Here is a 22137-nt window from a genome sequence, read left to right as displayed (position 1 = left end):
GAACAACAGCAGGACTGGCTATGAATGTTTAACTATAATGTAAAACAATCTTGGTTTTAGTGCTGGTTCCTCTGCATGATGGACAAGAGTGCCACTGGATCCCACTTACTTAGGATTGGAACCATTGGCTTCTGTAAGGTTCACATAAGTGTTGGGAATGTCAGCGCTCCATAGAACATTATTAATACAGGCAAATGTTAGAAAATCCTAAGTGATGCTACAAGCCTATGCAATAAGAAATATCTTAAGGGTACAAACCCACAATCGGGGCTGTGGGGGGGGTGATCAGGCGGCCGGGGCTGCGGGCGGGCGGCTGGAGCGAGCATATACTTTACCTGATCCCGGCTCCGGCTTGCTGAAGACATCGGGAACCGCCGGAGCCAGGATCAGGTAAAGTATATGCTCCGGTGGCCGGGGGGTTAACGGGGCGGGCTGGGGACAGACTCGCAGCAGGGATGTACACCCCTGCTGCGATTTTGTCTGCCATTGAAAGAATAGGGCCGGGATCCGCAGCGAGTCTCGCTGCAAATACCCAGCAAGAGGACTCGCTGCGGATCCGGCAAGTGGGTTTGTACCCTAAAGGGGTATTCCAATCTCAAGATGTCATCTCTTACCGACAAGATAGGGCATAACAAGCGGACCCCACCAGTTCTGAGAATGGAGACAAAATTGTCCTTGCAATAAATGGAGCACACCACTGATGCGTGGCCAGTGCCTTATTCATTTTCTATGGGGCCACCAAATAATTCTAAGTCTTATTACACCAAACGATTATTGTCTGTACTTGGCTGATTACCAGCCGTTCCAGACAATAATTGTTAGGTGTAATAGCTCCTTTCAAAAGGCAACAATAAGTTGGGCTGATCATTGCCTTTAGCAAGTTCTAAAATCCTGATAACAATAGCGACAGTCTGCTCCACGTTGCTCTGTGTAACAGCAGACCGTCGCTTTCTTCAACGGCTGACACTGTTAGATACTGTAGCTGTTAGGTGATAAGAGGCACATGGTACCATTCAGATATCTGTCTATGCTTCCATAATATAGAAAATTGTTTTTATTTTCCAGTGTAGAGTGTGAGGGAGGCTTTTCCAAGCTCCTAAAATGCTACAAGGTTGAATCCCTCCTTGCTCCCCCTGCCATCCTTATCCTTGCTTGATTGACAGTCACAGCTGGATGCTGATCTCCAAGCAGGGTCCAGGATCGGAGGAGTGAGGGGATATTCCAGCTTGCAGCAGTTCAGCAGCTTAGGAAAACCTTAGGAGGTACCATGTGTCTCCTGGATCTAATAGGGTGGATACATTTGTGTGCATAAATACTGTAGACATCTAACTAAATGTTTTTTTGTTTTTTTTTTGTAAGTTCCTAATTTTAAATAGATCTGGACAATAAAATATGGTGCCATGGGTGAAGACACCAATTTTACATAGCATTTCCCCTGAAATGAAAATCTAAATAAGACATGAAGCAGGATTGACATTAGTTATTATTATTCTCGTAGGAACAGATGAAGCCAACTTAATGCTCTATTACACAAAATGATTATCGGCCATTACTTTGTGTAATAGAAGGCAACGATCAGCGGACATGCACAACGTCAACGACGTCTTCCAACACATTAGAAAACAAACGATAGCAACGATCTGATGCCGTCGCTCCACGCAACAGGAGCGGCGGCAGCAGACTGTCGCTATTTCCTATGGGCTTCCCACACAATTTAAAGGTCGTCCAGGGAGCCCACCCCTGCAGCTCCCTGCGGGCCCCCATCCCCGCACTTACCCGCTTACGTGTAATAGCGCTGTCAGTGAGCGGGGAACAGGGAGTAAGCGAGCTCTGACCTTCCTGTGTAATAGGGGCTTTATAATTAATGCTATGTCTGCGCACTCAGAGCAGGGGGTGCCAGTAGAAGCAATTGTCAGAAATAGAGAAATATCAATTGCACACCATTTGTTAAGTTGCCATCAATTTTTTTATTTTTATTTTATGCACTTAAAAGTTTTTTTTTTTTTACAGTTTCCAAGGATTCAACAAAAGTTTTAGTGTACCATATAACTGCGGTTATTAAAGACAGTGATCGACATGGTATACTGTACTCATGAGTTTTGGGAGAACTGGATTGGAATGGGTGATGGCTCCGGCCGCCTGTGGTGTCTCCAAAAACTCATGAGCACAGTATACCATGTTGATAACTGTCTTTAATGACCGAAACATCCCACAGCAGTGATATGGTACACAAACTTTTGTTGAATCCTCGCGACATGTGTTGGAAACTGTAAAAATCTTTTAAGTGCATAAAATAAAAATTGATGGCAACTTAACTAATAGGGGCTGGGGGCACAGACACAAACCATAACTTTTTTTTTTATATATTATTCCAAATCCCCCCCCCCCCCCCCCCACATAGTGTATGGTCCTCAGAATAAAGTCTGTATGTGAATTGAGCAAATCTTTCAAAAAGCATTATTCAATAACAGTGTCAGAGACAATGTTTTTTTGCTTTGCATTTTATACAGTCTAAACAATACATTCATTATGTATGGGACATCACAGCGTTAACAGTTTTACTGCCAGGAGAACTTGCAAGGCAAAAGTGTTACAAGAAGACTAAGTGCAGGCTGCGACCTTCCAGCCTGTGCTGCACTACTACTCCCAACGTGTAACGGTCAGGATGTAGTACGGCAACGGCTGATAAGTCGCAGTGTGTCCTTTGCCCCATTTAAAGCATACCTGGCATCTAGATACATTGAAGGCTGTATTATATTATTGGATACACTGGCCTCAGTCTGCTGGGAAATGGGATGAAGAATTCAGGCTTCGTACGTATTAGGCATTGAGCAATGTCCTAGCAGACTGAGGGCTGACGTACTGGTTCGGCCCACAAATAGACTCTCCAAGCTACAGGTACCAGACAAACTTTAAAAGGGTAGAAAACACATCATGTGACCGCCCTAACATACGACTATTACAAACACGTTAAGCAAAAACATTCTTAAATTACACTTAAAAAAAATTCCAGTGGTCAACGATTTAAATATCAATAATATATTATTTTCTTCCACTTAGAAAAATATTGCATTAAATTTTTTTCCCCCGGAACCAAACTAACTATTGCATGTAACAAAATAAAACTGCAACTATAGTACAAGAGACGGACTCTGTGTGATGGGTTCCTTAATAGACGGGGGTCCCGTATGTTTAAAGAGCTCCCGCGGCTCTAACAAGTCTAAGAAGTACAATCCATTCCTTTAACAACCCACGTGGCAATCCAAACATTTGGCGCTGTTCGGAGACAGCAGAGTACACACGCGCGCGCACCATTTGGCGGTAACGTTTCCGCTTCTGAAGGCATCGATGCATCCTCAAGATTGTGGAACTCGCTATAGAGACACAAATGTGGCAAAATCATAAGATGACTCGATCCTAGGTGATAATGAGTCCGAAAACGAGAAGAGCCACAAGCTCCAGTAAGATTATGACACCATTTATTGCAGCTACATGTTGGGTCCACAATGGGACTAAAGCACTAGATAGACTCTGGCATCACTGATGCTGCTCCAATGCTCCCGTTGGAGGCCGATAATCTTTAATACTGTGAACACGTTTTCTAGTGTACTAGTGGTACTAACATAATTAAGGATTGTCATCAGCCGTGGGTCTCTTAGGCGCAGTACCTGTACCATCGGGACCTTCGCCTCGCCTGGAACAAGAAGCACAAATGGCCCCAGAAAGACGCTTGAGACCTTTCTGGAAAACACTGTTAGACATGCTGTAGATGACGCAGTTGCAGAAACTGTTGCTGATGGCCAACCAGGTTGTGAGAAAGGAGGCAGTCTTATTGGAATAGACCCTGGAGCTCTCCAGGAGGAAGTAGATGATATAGGGCAACCAGAGGATGTAGAAGACACTGGTAATGCGGAAAAGAACGGTTGCGTAGCGCTTCTCCGGACTGGGCTGTCCCTGGGAGGGTTCGCTGTCGGTGGTGCTGAAACGGACGCGTCTATCGTTTATCTCCTTGTTGTGCTGCTGGCAGATGCGGAAAATATTGAAGTACGTGAAACAAACAGTCGTAGCCGCCGGGGCATATAACATCACCACAATGAAAGAAGTGAAGTAGGCGCTGGTGGGCCAGGAGTCCGCACACGACTGAAATACATCTCCGTGGTATCCGGGTTTTCCCCATCCCAAGAACGATGGCAGGAAGATAGCACACGAGTAGATCCAGAGCAAGAGGATGCAAAAACGTAGCCTACAGGCGGTGACTAATGTGTTGTACGTGAGTGGTTTGGTTATGGCAATGTAGCGGTCGATGCTGATGCAAGCCAATGATGTCATGGAGACACTCTTCAGGACGGACACAACATAGCCAAACATTTTACATACGATCTGTTCTGGAAGGAGGTCGGTGCTATGAAGCAGAGTAAAGGATGGTACCAAGCAGCTGACTCCAACCAAGAGGTCGGCATAGGCCATGGTCTGAATGAAGTAACTAGTGGTGTGATGGTTCAGTAGGGGAGCACAGTGGAAGACGAAAATGACTATCAAATTGCCGGAGATGATGAGAACAGTCAAAAAGATGATGATCCCCACTTCCAGGAGGCAAACAGGAATGGCTTCATGAGACCCCACACCCAAAAGGCAAAAAAGACTGCTACTGTTAGTTCCTTCAAGGGAAGAGTTCATCTTTAGATCTCCGAAGATATCAGAATCATGCCTGCGTCTGTGCCGTCCTTCAGCGAACCCCACGGTGACTCCAGCTGTGCTGCGTCTGCAGTGTGGACTGCCTTTAACTTCACTGAAGAACAACGCTGTGCCAATTTCCTGCCATGTTAGAAAGAGAGGAGAAAAAGCTCGGGGAAGGAGCTTGGGATAAAAAGGTGCAGTCATCAGGAAGCTGGGGTCATGTGGGTTCTCTGTCCTCTATCCGAGGCAATCCCACTCCATCGCTACGCTTCCACACAAGACATCAGAGCCGCTGAGAGGAGAGAATGTGACAATGTTTGTACAGTATCCAGCCCATCACTGCATCCTTGTGCTTACGGTCTAACCCCTCCACCACACACACATCCATGCTTACCGTCCTATTATCTGTGGATTTATGGACACATGCAGCACACACAGCAATAATATGAGGCTATCCAGAATAAGATGCAGTGACATTTAGGAGCTCTGCATCTGCAGCCCTGCGCTCCCCTCCACTGCAGCTTTCTTCTAGGACACAGAATTAAGGACACCTGATTGTATAGGACACAGGATGGCACTGCCCTATATCTCTGCCTATTCACAAGCATTCAAGTCTAACACCGGCAAATAGTCCTAGTCGGTTTCATGCAGATTAAGTAACATTCTGACTGCAGATACTGGAGCAATAAAAGCTCAGACACCCCCGGCGGCAGATTATTTACCTGATAATAGGCAGAAGTCACCGGCTCTGTAGGAAGTCCCGCAGAAGGACTGCAGCTCACTTTGCTGCAGAATGGAGAGAATGTCTTTGTGAGTGTGGTCCTCTGCAAACCCTCCTCTCCTCCTCCCTCTCATGTATTGCCAAGATCAGCCAGGATCCCAGCCTGCACTACAGCACCCAGACACAGGGACTGCAGGCACAGGGGAGGCACGATTGCAGAGCAATATAGGATCTAGATGTATGACGGGACCACAGAGATCAGACAAGCCTTATTATGCTGAGAATATATTGCAGACTCTTAAAAGGTCATTGCAGAAGGCACAGCGGAGGACTCTCCGAGCACAGAGATACAGGATATATACGACATACCAAGGAGGGGATACAAAACGGCACACTGCACCTTATATTATTGGCTGTAATTTATAGCCACAACATAATTTACAAGGAGGAAAACAAATTATCCTCACCAAGAATAAAAAAACTGCAAAATGACTGTAAACATAGGAACTATCCAGTATTACAGAGCACAAACCAAACAGAATGTTTGGAGAGAGAACACAACTTCTTATGGTAGATCTGCTCCTGGGAAAGCTGGACACTATCAGTTTGCTTCCAGAGTGGTTGATTTTATTTTCTTTGTATTTTATTTTTTTCTGCTTATTTTGCACACAGTCAGCTACACTATCGTGCAAAGCAAGATTTTTTTTATATGAAAATCAATGGCAGAACCCATTATTAGCATCTGTTAACGTATATGGTTTTATCCCATGTAAAACATACGTGTTACACAAAAACGCTGAGTGAACCAAGGGGGTTTTCCCATATGACAAAGTGATCTCCTGTTCACAGGATAACAAGCTTATCTTAGGGGTTCTGATTATTGGGAGCGGGGACAGACATGCTCAATTCTAACAGCAGACTGGGGTCCACATTCTCCAGACTCCGGTGGCCCCAGCACTCAGACCTCCTGTGTAGTTATAGGATAGATAGTTAGAGGATTGGAGAGAACTTTGTCAAAATAGTAATGCCCCTTTAAAAGGGATTGTCTGGCCTGGTTTTTTTTTGTTTGTTTGTTTTTTTTAAAAAAAGGGCTTGGGCTGTCTTAAAAAATAAGGAATATTCAATGGCCCAATTCCCCGCCACTACTGCTCCAACAATGTCCAGTCCCCGCTAATCAGCGCTTCCTTGTCCAGGTGTCCACAATTCGAAAATCCTGACCCACTCATGGTCGACATGGGTTGATCTGCTTTTATTTTTTTATATGTTATAAGTAACATTTGTAACGTTTAACATTCATGCTCTCAGGAGTTGGCTGTGAGTGTATCTACCTGGTGACCTGTCTATGCAGAGACTGGCTGGGCACGGGTCAGGATGTGCTGATAAGTGGATAAACAGACATTGTCCGAACGCCAGTAGATGCGGAAGTAGGAAGGAAAAAAAAACAACATCTTATTTATGCCATAAAGCTGGGGTACTGCCTGTGTGACCTATTACCAAAGCCGATAAACTCCACCCAATTTAGCCGGAAATATATATTACTAAGAAATAAAGATGATTCTGAGCAACTTAAGGACATTGAGGAGTTTACTATATTACTAGCAGAAAATGCCAAATTAAAGAGATGTTCCTATTTTAGTAAATAAATGTTAGTCTTTGTATCATGAGAGTTATACAATTGGCTGGCACACATTTTGCATCAATTCTCCACGCTGCTCAAGACCCACAACAACTGAGAATCTGAAGGACACGCAGCTTCATATGATTTGTATAAAAATAAAAAAATAAGAAGAGATGTGATCTAAATGTAAAGCGTTCTAGCCGTTTTGTAACAAGCTGTGCGTCCCTTCAAACCGTTACTGACAAAAGATTTGATCGGTCAGGGTCTGCGTGTTCAGATCCCCAGATTGCTGGAGGGCTTCACTCCCCAACTTGCTACAGTAAGTCTATGGAGCCATCTTCTGCAAGAAGTCAGATCTGTTGAGGTCTGAACACACAGACCCCAACCAATCAAAACTTGCCTAAAGGCCCTATTCCACCAACAGATCTGACAACAGATTATCTGCCAAAGATTTGAAGCCAAACCCAGGAACAGACTATAAACAGAGAACAGGTCATAAAGGAAAGACTGGATTTCTCCTCTTTTCAAATCCACTCCTGGGCTTGGCTTCAAATCTTTGGCAGATAATCTTTCGTCAGATCTGTTGGTGGAATAGGGCCTTTAGCATTTTTGCTAAAAAAAATGAAAAAAATCGGCATCAAATAACATTCTAAATGTTTATTTACAGAAAAAAAAACCTTTATTAATTTGGAGCAGATTCGCACAGATAATGTATTTATTCGCATAACTGCTACAAGGAGCTTGCAATCAAATTTCATGCAAAGGATCAGACATGTATACCAGGGACAACTTTACCACAAGCCAAATCCTGTGCCATTATAAAAATTTGTAATGGTCCAGTCACGTGACTGACAGAATCTGCACCAAAATCTGACACCAATCCAACACTCTTGCATTTAAAGGGGTTAACCAGATTTACAAAAAAAAATCCGCTTTCCTCCAGAAACAGTGCCCCTCGTGTCCTCAATGAAGGGAATTTTAATTCTATGCAAAAACTGCAAAAACGACAGCACTGCGGTGCTCGGGCCCAGGAGACACTAGGCCATGCCTCTTTGACATTGTAAACAGCCTGAATAAATGAACACAGATACAAGTATTTTTTATTGATATCTATCCAGTGGTGACGCCAGCTTGGTAGGTGGTCCCCTCTGACCACCTACCAAGCTGGCGACACCACTGGAAAGATATCAATAACAATTTGCTTTAAGGCTCAATTCACACTGCATTTTAGGATGAAGATACGTATACAGGTACACTATTAAGTTTTAAAGGCAACTTGTTTGGTCTCAAAGTCAATGGGGTGTTGTGCTGTGTGTGTCAGAATACCTTTTTGCCAATGTGTGCTGGTGATGAAAACTTGATGCAAATGGGGCCTGACCCCATCATAATCTACTGACAGAGGGGCAAACGCTCATCATGGACACCAGACTGATCAAATAATGTTACCAATATTCAAGTTGTTCCAGACTTTCGACTCATGACGTACACCAGGGATGGGGAACCTTCAGCCCTCTAGCTGTTGGAAAACTGCAATTCCCATCATGTCTGGACAGCCAATGTTAATGATGGGAATTGTAGTTTTGCAACAGCTTATGTATACAACATACCAAATGGTAGTATATTGCCTCAAGGACCCGGGCAACTGGCCTCAAAATTTGTTAAGACAGGACAAAAGTGAAGATTTTACATCTCTGGAATATATTACGAATTGAATGAAGTTCCACTTCTTTGTGAAGAGATCATTGAATCGAACCATTTGCAGATTTTCTCTCGTTCCCCTCTCAGCCAAGATGTAAAATTAGATATGTAGATGAGATGTTGGCATTACCCTGACAATTACAAATCATGCAGATACATAATCTGGAATATATGAAGTGCAGACCTAGAATTACATCATCTTCTACCAATCTATTAACACACACAGACATGCATCCGAAGCAACACATTAAACCGTAGCTTCAGCTTTAAATCTTTGAGCCCTTCAATGTGCATCGGAGAGGGACATCAAGGTGACTGTAGCATGAGCAATGACAGCCCCAGCCAGTGCTTTTTACTTAAAGATCCCGGCATTAATATTTCAGTGCCCTATAACTAATGCTTTGTCACAGCAGGATAGCAGTCAGCAGGCTTCAGAGCTCTAGCCACCGCCGACGGCACAAGGATCTCCTCCCCACTACTGCCTCCAATATACAGCAGTAATAGCTGGTGCTTATATACCTTCATTTACATTCTATACAATGTAAGCGGAATTTATTGCATTTCGCCAACATCACATCCACCAAATCTAGAGCAGAATTCAGGGACCGGATTATTCCAGGCTATAGAAGTATCATGTCTCTATATAACGCACTCCTCCCCAGTACTCAGCCCTGCCTATACATGTCTTGTTTCCTCTGCAGTCAGCAACATAGCTACAAGTCTATATCCCATACCAATAATAACATAGATGGGATATAATAATACAAGAACCTCTAGTAATTATGTGGAGACCTGCCGGCTGCTATGTAATCAGGTGGGCACCGGTGTGTGCGGCTATACTATTACATTACACCTCTGACAGGAGAAATGACGGGCGATGGAGGAGAGGAGTGGAGGGGTGGAAGTCGCATACTCAAACCCCCAATTTCGTATTAACCTTGCTCGGCTTGCGGCAGAATAGAGTCAGGGATTGTGGAGAAACGTTCTGTAAACTATAATCATGAGCGCAGAGTGAGATTGGTCAATCTGGTTATATAACCAAACCCAATGCCAAGTGTCACCGGCAGATAGCTATGTCATTCACTATAGGAGGACCGTAAATTTTACAAACAACTTTATGACTCTACTAAAAAGGAACTTATTGTACAACTGAACAAAGCCTTACTTATTCCTGGGAGCGTGCAGTAAAGAGGAGTCCACGAAAGCAGAGATAGAAGGGGGCAAATGTTCTTGTAGTAGAACATTATTGTTTGGGTGTTTTTGGTGTGGTTTACTGCACACTAAAACTGGCACGTCAACTTTATCCTGCAGGCTGATACAGTAACAACAGTACTGAACTTATACAATCATATACGTTTTTTATTTTGCTAAAACTATTAAAGGTGAACTCTGGGCCACATCTAAAAAAATCCCAGGGGGGCAGGGGATGTAATAAAAACAATCTATACTTACCCATTCCCATGCCACCACAGTGCATCGTCACCGATAATGGACCCCCCACTGGCCTCCTCTAGCTCCTGGAATGCCACATCGTCCTGGCTGAGAAATGCCTGCTCAGCCAATCAGTGACTGGGACAGGACACTGCTTCAGTCACTGACTGGCTGAGAAGGTACTTCCCACCAGGAAGTGACAATGCAGGAAGCCGAGAGAGAATAAAGACCAGCGGCTGTCAGTGAGCTGTTGACCTGGCGCTGCAGGGATACAGGGATGGGTAAGTATACATTCTTCTTTAGGCCCCCTTGCCTAGGATTTTTAGATGTGGCCTGGAGTTCTCCTTTAAAGCATTACTGTCATTTGTAATAACTTTTCACATGACATTGGAGATTGTAAGTTACTAATCACAGTGGATCTCACTCCTAATGCTGGATTTACACGGAACGATTATCGTGCGAATTTGCACGATAACGATCGAATTCAAACGATAGCACGACGAGCGAGAAATCGTTTATTTTGATCTTGATCTTAAATCGTCGTTCGCAAAAAATTCACCGATCGTTCCGTGTAAACAGTCGTCGCGCGAAAGTCCCGCCGCCCAAAGTCCGGCCCCCCACTCATCCGCAGCCCCCTGCGCCGGCTCGATCGCCACCCCCGCTGCTCCGATCGCCACCCCCGGCGCCAGCGCTCCGATCGACATCCCCGGCGCCAGCGCTTCGATCGACATCCCCGCCTGCGGGCAGGCCGGGCTGCGGGCATGCAATGGCAAAACGATTTTTCCGTACGATATATCGGACCGCCTAAACGCTGATCGTTATAAAAAAAAATGTGTTACTTCGAAATCGTTAATCGTGCGATCGGGCCAATTATCGCTCCGTGTAAACTTAGCATAAGAATGGTTGTTGCAATCTTGAGATGCAGCTGGGGCTGGAAGGAAAGCACAGCAGTGCACTCTACTGCCTATCAGAATATCTGACTGTTTCTGTCCATGGAATGTACCAAAGCAAAAGAGTCTGATATGATTAACAGTCGGGGACATATGCAGTGCTGCGCCCTTCCCTCAACTATATCTTGGCACGGCAGTCAAAAGTTACTACAAATGAGCACATCATTGTCATGAGGTTTATACACTGTATTTATTCAGGTTTTCAGTGTTTTCCGTATGGGATGAATAAATATATTATAACTGTTCAGGCTTTTACGTACAGTGATACTCTTTTGCTACTTTTTTTCTTACTATTATCCATTTCTTTTTCATTTGTTTTTTTTTGTGTGTATAATCTGTTTAAAAAGCTTTATGCAATTGGTTTCAATTTTTTTTAATTTTTTTTTTTATTCCCTGTCGGGAACTTTAAAGCGACTCTGTACCCACAATCACCCTCACAACCGCTTGTACCATCAGATAGCTGCTTTAATCCCAGATCTGTCCTGGCTTCCGTTCGGCAGGTGATGCAGGTATCTTCCTAAAAAACAACTTTTAAACTTGTAGCCCTATGTCAAATTGGCGTGGCCTAGAGTTTCTGCCCCTTAGACTCGCACCAGCCCTCCGTCCCTCCTCCCCACCCTCTTCACCATTAGGAATGACCCTGGGCAGGACTTCTCCTATTCCTCACTTATCTGTACACTGCACAAGTGCTGAATTGTTAAGGCACACGTGCAGTGTTCAGACAAGTGAGGAATAGGAGAAATCCTGTCTAGGGGCATTCCTAATGATGAAGGCGGCGAGAAGGAGGGACGGAGAGGCGTCCCAGGCCTAGGGCACAGACACTGTAGGCCACACCAAGTTGACAAAGCGCTTCAAGTTTAAAAGTTGTTTTTTTAGGACAATAACTGCATCACCTGCCGAACGGACTCCAGGACAGATCTTGGATTAAAAGCAGCTGACAGTAGAAGCAGTTTGGGGGGCAGATTGTGGGCACAGAGTCGCTTTAACAAGTTGAAGTATTGTACTGCGATAGCTCTCTAGGTGCTGTCACTACGCACCATTCACATTATATTTTCTGTCCTGTTGCTTCCAGCCAACTGCTGCAAAGAAAACTGCAAGACAGCTCCATTTACTGACAGGGAGACTGTAGTAAGGGTCAGGCAATGTTGTAGATGAAGCAAAGAGAGTATGTAAGTGTCTCTACATGAGAGCAGCCTACACAGGAGTGGTAGCTGGTGTTTAGTTATGGTTTAGTACGTGTAGCTTAGAACTAGTACTAGAAATCTCGGCCCTTACAGATTTAAATTTCGCCGTTTTATCTATAGAAGTGTTTCCAAGCACTCCGCTATGTTTACATGTAAAGCCGTGATTTTTATTATAGGAATCAGCAGTGCTCCAGATCTGGCCTGCTGCTATTTTCATTGCTACAGATGGGTTTCATTTAACGCTTCATTTACTTTTACTCATTTTATGCTAAACGTGTCGTATTGTATCGTTCTTTTTATATGCGCTAAGGCAACGGAAGAACGCGGTCCACACAATGTAAAAGCATGAAAACAAATGGAGTCTGAATAAACTAAATCACGGACCAAGACAATATATACAGCGCCTATAATATCCTGGGGCTACGCTAAAAATGTCTGTATTTAGCTTACCCAGGAACTGAAGGGGTTGTAGTCAGAACAGTTCAGTGACCTGTTACCAAGTCTTCCATTAATAATTGAAGTCATGCTTTAATATATGAATACATTAGTTTTCTTTCACCCAGACATTCCATGCCCGGCAGAATTATTCACCGCACCTAGTAGAAATATCACAGCTATACAAAGTGTGACTGCAGAATTAATATTGTGCGAGTCAAAACCATTGGGGTAGCGAAACAGGAAGGAACTGTATTAGAAAATAGCATATTCTTTTCTCTATAGATATGCAGCACTTAAAGGGGTCTTCCAAAAACTGATATTAAAGGGTTTTTCCGAGTTAAAATGATTGCTGGCCAATGCTCAGGAATAAACACTGATTATTGATCGGTGGGTGGTGATATACGCTACCTCCTCCACATAGCTCGTATTACACAGTAGAAGGGACCAGAAAAAGTTCACTGTGTAGTGGATGGATTTGGTAATTGTGGCTTAGATCCCTTCGCTCGAATGGGAGCTGAGTTGTCATAATGCCATCACTACACCAAATTGCATACCACGTTCTCGTCATTGGCAAGGCCTCCAGTGATCAGACGCTTATAGTCTTTCATGTGGATGTTATAACTTTCAGTTATAGGAAAATCCACTATAAGGAGGAGCGGTTTGCCGTTTCAAACTTTCAAAATATCAGGTATTCTGAGCTTCATAGCTAAAAAATACACATCTACCAAGGTCAAGCAAGGAACTGATAAAAGAGAAGCCCTCAAATCAACATCTTCATAAATAAGCCGACAAAGAACATCTCTCTGGAGGACACTGTCTGACCTTCAATTATATAATAAATTTCACAGGACATGTAGTACTTCTCTTCTCCTCTGGATGTGCTGCAGGGTAACTTAACACTTGTTGCTGGGTTTCCTATAACTTAGAACCAATCAATGAAGGTTCAAGCAGCAGCAAGACAGGGAGACTGCTCTTAAAATTATATATTATATTATATATTATATTATATATATATACACACCATTTCCCCAAACAGAAGACCGTGTCTTACATGAATTTTTGGGGAGGCACTGGGTCTTACTTTTAGGGCATGTCTTATTTTTCCGTGAAGAATTCACACTTATTGTTGAACAAGAAAAATAAACTTTTATTATATACTGTACAGTAGTTGTCATCAAAAACCAGCATAACCAGACATAACCCTGGTGGCAGCGGATGTCTTACATACGGGGGATGCCTTATTTTAAGCTATCCTGTAAATCATCTACTATGCCTTATTTTCTGGGAAACAGTATATAATATTTTATATATATTTTATATTATATATAGGCATACACTTTTTTTAATACAAAAAAACATTTCACGTAAAGTGTTCCTGTAGAATCATTATGGACTTACCTTAGTGATGAGCAGCCTGTACTTCTCCACAAGGTAGTCATTGTTGTGACATCCAGCAAGCAGTTGCCACACTTCTCCTCTTAATGCCTCAGGCACGCCACTCCTCACCAGTGCAGAAAGCTGCTTGGGCCGCACACTCAGATTCAGGTGCCTGGCAAGGACAAAGTGATGTCAGCACATGTGAATTACCTGAAGTCACTTGTATGGATAAACAGGCACTATTTCTTGCATTCAATCGTAAGATGGCAGACCTGGAAGCCTACATTAGGCCTTGGAAGCTATGACAGCATAAAGGATTACATGGTTGGGAGGGGAATAGTTGGCGTTGGTGGGTTAGAGGGGAGGGTGATTGGAATTGCTGTGATCTGTAGCTTTTTAGTAGTTGCAGAGTGACAGGCTTCAGACCGATCTAAACAGGATTTTACAAATTTGAACTGTATAAATATATGTAAAGTGTTCCTGTCATTAAAAAACTTTTGACATGTTACATAGACATTTTAAAACTTTTGATGGTCAGGGTCTAATTGTTTAGCCCACCACCCATTGTTTGGATTTGCCGGGAGAAGCACGCGGCTGAGCACTTCTCCCGCCATCTTGCTGCAGAAGCTAAATAGACTTAATATAGAGTTTGTCTGCAGTGTGATGGGGAGAGAAGCCCTTAGCTGCCTTCTGGTTTAGGATTAGGTTTATGGGAATATTTGTTATGGAAACACTTGTTATACTAAATAAGGGAACGGGAGGAAAAGTAGAGCACAGATTCTTAAGAATTTTATTACACACTGGAAGAATATCTATTTATTTAGAAACCAGTGGCTAGTTCTTGCCGGTTCCTACCCCCTCAGTTCTTAATCACACATCCTGCAGTCTTTATTGTGTGTTCCGGCTGCGGACGTTCACTTATCAGGTCTATGCCATGGCTGGTCTTATACACTTATCTTTTTTCCTAAAACTGTTCGGTTTCATTGTGTCCAAGGAAAACTGTACAACTGAGCCCCAACCCTCTGTACATGCAGGTCCACAATAAAGCTATAGATGCAAGATGCAGGAAGGAAAACTGGAACAGCCTGCTGGAATTTTATTATTAATATAACGTTCACTGCTTACATTGCCTTGCCTACATGCACGTCTCCAACATCTAAGCAAGTAGGAGGATGAAACATAGGCAGATCCAATGGACATATGTCAAGGTCTAATAGCTACTGCTACCTAGATGCCAACATAGCAGGCCTTGGCAGGAGAAGCACCCACACAGCACAATGCCAGCAGGTCAGACAGATGTATTTTGCAACAAACATATGGCCCAGAGCCGAGCATGTTATAGTAGAACACATAGTATTTGGGAACATGGTTTATGACATCTGTCTCATCTACTCACATCACTGCTGCAATGTGGCATCTAAAAACACTGGTATAGAGCCTCAGTATTGGGGCAGACTGCTTACTGACTATACCTAGATCACTTATCATATTGGACCATACTGACACGTGTTCTCTTTTTTCTGATCCCATTTATGCCATGTAGGAGCCAGCAAAATGGGTCAAACAGTGTCCTCCCTATTTGGGCTCAATGGAGTAAGTAAACGTGATGGAAAGTGACATCACCAGCCTGACCTCTGACTCCATTCAGTAGACCCATGTGTTTCCACCTTTTTAGGCCAAATATCCTTTAGGCCTTCTACACATGTTCCGTACATTAATAGGGTGTTTCCTGGTGTCAAAAAGTTATATAGATTTGTAAATTACATCTATTTAAATATCAAAGTCTTCTAGTACTTATCAGCTGCTGTATGACCTGCAGATAGTAGATGATTTACAGGATAGCTTAAAATAAAACATCCCCCCAACATAAGAACCCCGCTGCCACCAGGGTACGTCTGGTTATGCTGGTTTGTGGTGACAACTACTGTACAGTATATAATAAAAGTTCTTTTTTTTTTTGTTCAACAATAAGAGCAGTAGCAAATCCCTACAGAAAAAAATCACCTGCTCTGGACAGTTCCTGACATGGACAGAGGTGGCAGCAGAAAGAATTGTGTCTGACTGGAAAGAATAAACCACTTCCTGCAGGACATTCAGCAGCTGATAAGTATTGGAAAACGTCCGATTTTTACATAGAAGTAATTTACAGATCTATATAACTTTCTGACACCAGTTGTTTTGAAAAAAAAAATTCTTCTTAAAGACAATAAGAAAATCTCTAAGCTCCATTGTTATTTACTAGATGTGCTCTTACCATTTGGACAGGAGATCTCCCCAGGTTTCCAGGATTTTCTCTGCACATTCTTTGGATACATCCCCAGAACCGCTTAGAAGGGGTTCATCATTATCTAGAAATATAACAAGAGGTATTCAGAACTTATTACACAGTATAACCTAAGAAAAATACTCATTAAAAAGGAAATTTTACAAGGGAGACAAAGGTTCTCACACATCTCCCACGCTATTCATTACAATAAACACCACAAGGCCATCTTCCCCCATGTATTGCAGCTGTAGGGTAGATCTGCCCTTCTGGCCTATTGTAACTGATCCTCCAATGCAGCAGAAAACCAGCAATGAGAGGAGCCAAAACAATATGATAATATGCAAAAATGCCAGGGTGTGTGCCAACTTCCATCATCCATAAAAGAGATCAGAAAATATACAAATTAAAACTATTCCCTAAAAATATACTATTATTCTTCTCCAGAAAAGAAGGAAACACTGCTGAGTTTTTCTGCTATCACTTGTGGACGGCCCGGAGCCACCTCAGACAGGGTACCAGCCTAAATAAAATCACTCACCAGAAGTGATTTGGCACTTTAGTTATTCATTGCAAAGTGGCTTCTGCACAAAGCACATATAAAAAATTGATGCCCCCTTTCCCTTGCCAGTGCCGCCAGGGAGAACACTAGTAAAATAGCACGCTCAGTATGATGACGGACTGATTCCGCTCTCCAACTTTCTTAGTCAAGTTACATACTGGGTTATACTCCATCTTCTGTTGTCTTTCTGAGCACTGGACAGAATGCAATTTAAAGTGTACCTGTCCCGAAAGACAGGAATGTCAGCACCCCCATATATATATATATATATATATATATATAAAATTGGGGATCAGTCTCAAAAACAGTCTTTTGATATGATGAGATCAGCCGCAGGTTTAAATAAAAATAAGTGGTTTATTGTCCACAACAGAAAACAAAACATACAGCTTTCTTCAGCCAACACCCAGGTATGGAGCAGAGTCCGTGAAAACAGTCATTGGCAGTTATGCAAAACAGTCAATTAGTTCACAGAGGGCTCTCACCCGGACAGGCGCTGCCAGACACCAAACAGTTCCTGGAAGTCTCCTTTGGCCTCAGAGAAGCCACACACAGCTCCTTCTCCCCAGCCGCACACTCTGAGACTTACAAAGGCCACACCAAAACCTGGACCTGGAGTGTGGGAGCAGCCACCCGCCCTCTCTTTGGCATGCTCCCATGAAAGACCGTCCCGGAATAAACTGCATTGCAGCCATACGAAATTTTAAACATGTGCCAGTGGCCTATTGCCGCTGACACCAGCAATGATAGTCTTTCACCTCACCAAGGCCAGGAACCTTGGTGAGACATATCTACCATCTATGACGGTGCCGTGCGCCTTCTTACAATATTTATATATATATTTTTATATATATATATATATATATACACACACACACATACATATATATACTGCTTGCGCTCCCAACTGCTGTTGATTTCTGAAAAAAAAAAAAAGGGAGCAGATATTTCTGCTCAAGGGTTGGAGGCAAGGCCAATGTAGGGGGTAGCTTAAATAACCAATGTAGAAACTGCAGAGCATCATGTTCCACTGATGTGGGAGGTGAACATAGGCTGCAATCAGCTACATAAAGGCGGGCGTACCCACTACAGGGGAGGAGCTCTCCGCCAAAATGAGCCAGACGCATGGTCACTGGCACCTCAGCTAACAAACTTGCATTGGAAGAAAAGGCTTCAATTTTCATTGTAGCATCGGAATTGGAGGGGTTGTCAGTTTTTATTTCCCTTCATTAATGGCTACCAAGATACACAATCTCCAGGTGGCCATAAATCTTGCTGCAGTTTTCTTTTCTACCAAAAACACACCTTCATAAAAGGGAGCTTTCTCCTGCAACATTAGCTAGATAACATCCACACCTAAAATGGCTCTATGCCCCAGCAGGGCGATATGCCGAGGTATACTGTGGCGTACCTGTGTTGGCTTTATTCAGTATAAGAGATCGAGTGTAGTTTATAACATATACGGTTATTCCGTGGGACTCCAAAACACAGACAGCTGAGTCTTGCTAAGTAAGGGCGGGTTCACACTACGGAATTCTCGCGGACAACGTCCGCGGAATTCCGTCAGCTGTCCGCCCGCACATCTGGGCGCCTTTCCGCCGGCCCCATAGACACCATTCTATGGGCCGGCGTATTCCACTATACGCTGAAAGAAGTGTCATGTCACTTCTTTTAGCGGATCGCAGAATACGCCGGCCCATAGAAAGGTGTCTATGGAGCCGTGCGGGCGGACAGCTGACGGAATTCCGCGGACATTGTCCGTGAGAATTCCGTAGTGTGAACCCGCCCTAAAAGTATATGCATAGAAATGAACCGGACATAGTTACCATTAGACTACATTCAGTCCATTTCTAAGCAGGACTCGGCTGTCTGTGCTTTGGAGTCCCATATTTTACCAGTATACCTTACAAACTACTTTGAATGGATCTGGAGCAGCTTTGCCACAGTATATGTCGACATACCTTCCTTCCAGTTTGAAGGGGCTTACCACAAACACAGGGTCATTTTAGACATCCCGTCATACAGATGCCAAACCTGACCCATTCTGATGAATGAATTGAGGAAGAACAACAATAGGACTCTGCCCAGTCCTTCCTGTTTTCTTACCAATGAACTGGTGACCAGGTGGCTACAGTACTTATACAGCCACTGTGATAACAGTGGTAGATTGCTACCAGTAGGCTCACCTTCTTCCTCATCATCCTCAGGGGGTGAGGGTATGTTGGTTCCTTGCGGTCCACACTGTGAAAGACGGATTGATGGACTTGCAGTTGTTTTCCTCCTCTCCCTCTCTGATTCGCTTTCTAGGCACATGACTTCATAGAACGTATCGCAGTTGCTCTTTCTCTCTTTCCGTTCAATCTGTAAGGGAATAAGTTGTGTTTCATGAAACAGCGATAATGAACACTTTACAGACATAGGAGTTCTCAATAACTCTCTTGCATAAAAGAAAAAAAAATTATATATTATATACATATATACACACACACACACACACTTATTTTTTTTTATAAAATATATAAAAAAAAAAACATAGCAATAGAAAAAAAAGTTCCTCATTGATCTATGAAAGAGAAGAATAACCTGTGGTCCTCCAGCTATTTCAAAACTACAATTCCCATCATGCCTGGCCAGAAAAAGCTTTAAAAAGGAGTACGCCAGCGAAAATCTCTTTCAAATTAACTAGTTTCAGAAAGTTATACAGATTTCTAATTTACTTCTATTTAAAAATCTCCAGTACTTATCAGCTACTGTATGTCCTGCAGGAAGTGGTGTTTTTTTTCAGTCTTATACGGTACTCTCTGCTGCCACCTCTGTGGAGACAGGAACTGTCCAGAGCATGAGAGGTTTTCTATGAGAATTTGCTGCTGCTCTGGACAGTTCCTGTCTCGGACAGAGGTGGCAGCAGAGAGCACTGTGTCAGACTGGAAAGAATGCACCACTTCCTGCAAGACATACAGCAGCTGATAAGTACTGAAACCAGTTGATTAAAAAGTAAAAAGCTTTTCGCTGGAGTACCCCTTTAACTGTTCATGACATTATGCTCAGGAAAATAGGCGGAAATTCCAAGTGGAAACCCGCCGCTTGGAATTCATCCTGCCTAAGTGTCTCAGTGTTAGGTATAGGGCACCTTTGCACTCCGTGGCTCTCCGCTGAAAGAATTCTGAGTGGAGTCCACGGGATTCCACTCAGAATTTCCTCTTATTTTCCTTGGTGTGAACGCATCCTACTTTTGAAACAGCTGGAGGGTCCCAGGTTCCCCTTCCCCTAACTAGCACATCTCTTCCTCCACATGACATCACTCCTTCCACTACACCTTGGAGAAATTATTAGACAGGATAGCTGTTTCCCAATATAGATGTTGGTGTAATTTCACACTACTTTTTGTGTTCCCAGTACATAATGTTTAATTTTGATGTACACAAAAACATGGTCAACCACACTTTGGAGTATGTAGAAAGATGTATTTAACACTGATAACCTAGCCTAAAAACAGGCCATCAATCTTATATGGGTTATCCAGGATTAGAAAGGGGGAAAAAAAAAAAAAAAGTTTTCTAGAAACAGCTCCACATTTGTCCTCAGTTTGTGTGTGGTATTGCAGTTCAGTTCCATTGAACTGAATGGAGCTGTTTTGTACCCGAGGACAAGGGTGGAGGTGATTTGGAGAGAATGCAGCTATGTTATTTGATTTAATCCTGGATAACCCTTTTGTTTCAATAATAAAGTATGTGTCACAGCTGATTAAATAGCATAATAAAGGCATCAAATAAATAGCCTTGGATCACTAAAGATAGAATGTGTAATAATATAATAACCGGGTCCTGTCCACCGTAAGCAGCCAGGATTACAGCGGGATCACCACTGATCACTGCGCTGCACACATCAGGAGGATTTCTGGCTAAATAGTTAGATGAATAATTCAGAAGCCCTGAGCAGACAGCCGGCTGAGCCTGAATAAGAGGTCAGGAGGAGAAGAAAAGACTACAGCCAGGAGCAGGGAGCGATGAAGGAGATGGATTTCACAGGTTACCTGAAGAAAAGGCTTTACCGTTTAAGGGGTCATATAGGTTACCAGGAATATGAATGCCAGAGCTCGGGAAGTCGGATATAAACTGCTCATATATTCTGTGCTATAATGCAGCAGGGAGCAGAAGTTTGAGTGTGTAAATGAGGTCACGCGTGTGGAGAGACACCGTTACAGATCTCTATAACTGGGTCACAAGGGTTTTCATACTCTAGACATTTAGGGCATATCCATAGGAATATCCGCTGACTGACTTGTTCCACATCTCCCATAAATGTCAATGCTTAGCTACCATTCCATCAAAGGGATTAGCCAGGATTAGAAAAACATAGCTGCTTTCTATGAAAAATAGCACCCATACCTGGCCACAGGTTCTGTGCTATATTACAGCTCAGCTCCATTCACCTCAAAGGAGCTGAGCTGTAATATCACCGAGGACAAAGAGTGGCGCTGTTTCTGGAAGAAAGCAACTACAGTATGTTGTTCTCATCCTGGATAAATCCTATAAGGCAGGGGTCTCCAAACTGCGGCCCTCCAGCTGTTGCAAAACTACATTTCCCATCATGCCTGGACAGCCAAATACAAAGCTTTAGAGTTTATGATGAGAGTTGTGGTTTCGCAACAGCTGGAGGGCCGCAGTTTGGAGACCCATGTTATAAGGCTATGCACTACAGAGAAGAGGTCAGAGGACCCTTACAGTTATTAGTATCTATGTTCTTTATTAGGGCCCTATTATACAGAAAGATTATCGTGCAAAAAATCGTTAAATCGTTCTAATTTAGTCAATGATCTTTACATGTGTATGCAGGCAACAATCAGACCACTAACAAAAATTGGTTCGTATGTCGTTGATTGTATCTTTGGAGCGAACCATAAAACCACTGTTAATTGTTCGCAAATCTTTTGGTGTATATACACAAAGTTTATTCGTAATTATGAATGTTTGTAGACTAGATTCTAAGAACAATCGTAATTGCAATCGTAACTAATGAATATCGTTCTGTTTATTATGGTGAATGATTTCAGGTCGTTCCTAAAAACGATTGTTTATCGTTGATTGGTGGAAACGAAAAATTGCTTAATCCAATTAGACCCTTAGGGCCCTATTCCACTGGACGATTATCGTTCAGATTATCGTTAAATCGTTCGAATCTAAACGATAATCGTTCGGTTAAAATGCAGTTAACGATT

General features: G+C 43.0%; 2 protein-coding genes across 3 annotated transcripts in view; both read right to left on the bottom strand.

The window, feature by feature from the left end:
- RABGAP1 (RAB GTPase activating protein 1) overlaps positions 1 to 22137 on the bottom strand; it is a 122454-nt gene that overhangs the window by 59833 nt on the left and 40484 nt on the right. Inside the window, exons 11-13 of one of the 2 annotated variants that reach the window (XM_069942857.1) lie at positions 19106 to 19280; positions 16349 to 16442; positions 14116 to 14266 (exon numbers count right to left, since the gene is read on the bottom strand). In XM_069942857.1, the coding sequence (XP_069798958.1) occupies positions 14116 to 14266; positions 16349 to 16442; positions 19106 to 19280 (420 nt within the window). Of the gene's footprint in view, positions 1 to 5399; positions 5421 to 14115; positions 14267 to 16348; positions 16443 to 19105; positions 19281 to 22137 lie in introns of those variants that run through there. The other variant, XM_069942858.1, reaches the window with a different exon arrangement.
- Positions 3608 to 5478, bottom strand: GPR21 (G protein-coupled receptor 21). Its single transcript, XM_069942859.1, has 2 exons — positions 5400 to 5478; positions 3608 to 4969 (listed from the first exon to the last, which is right to left on the bottom strand). The coding sequence occupies exon 2, from the start codon at positions 4879 to 4881 to the stop codon at positions 3628 to 3630; it is 1254 nt and encodes a 417-aa protein (XP_069798960.1). The 5' UTR covers positions 4882 to 4969; positions 5400 to 5478; the 3' UTR covers positions 3608 to 3627.

Source organism: Dendropsophus ebraccatus, chromosome 10 (assembly GCF_027789765.1).
Source record: "Dendropsophus ebraccatus isolate aDenEbr1 chromosome 10, aDenEbr1.pat, whole genome shotgun sequence".
Lineage (NCBI taxonomy): Eukaryota > Metazoa > Chordata > Amphibia > Anura > Hylidae > Dendropsophus > Dendropsophus ebraccatus.
The sequence above is the reverse complement of the archived record's forward strand: the minus strand, read 5'-3'. Positions and strand labels throughout refer to the sequence as shown.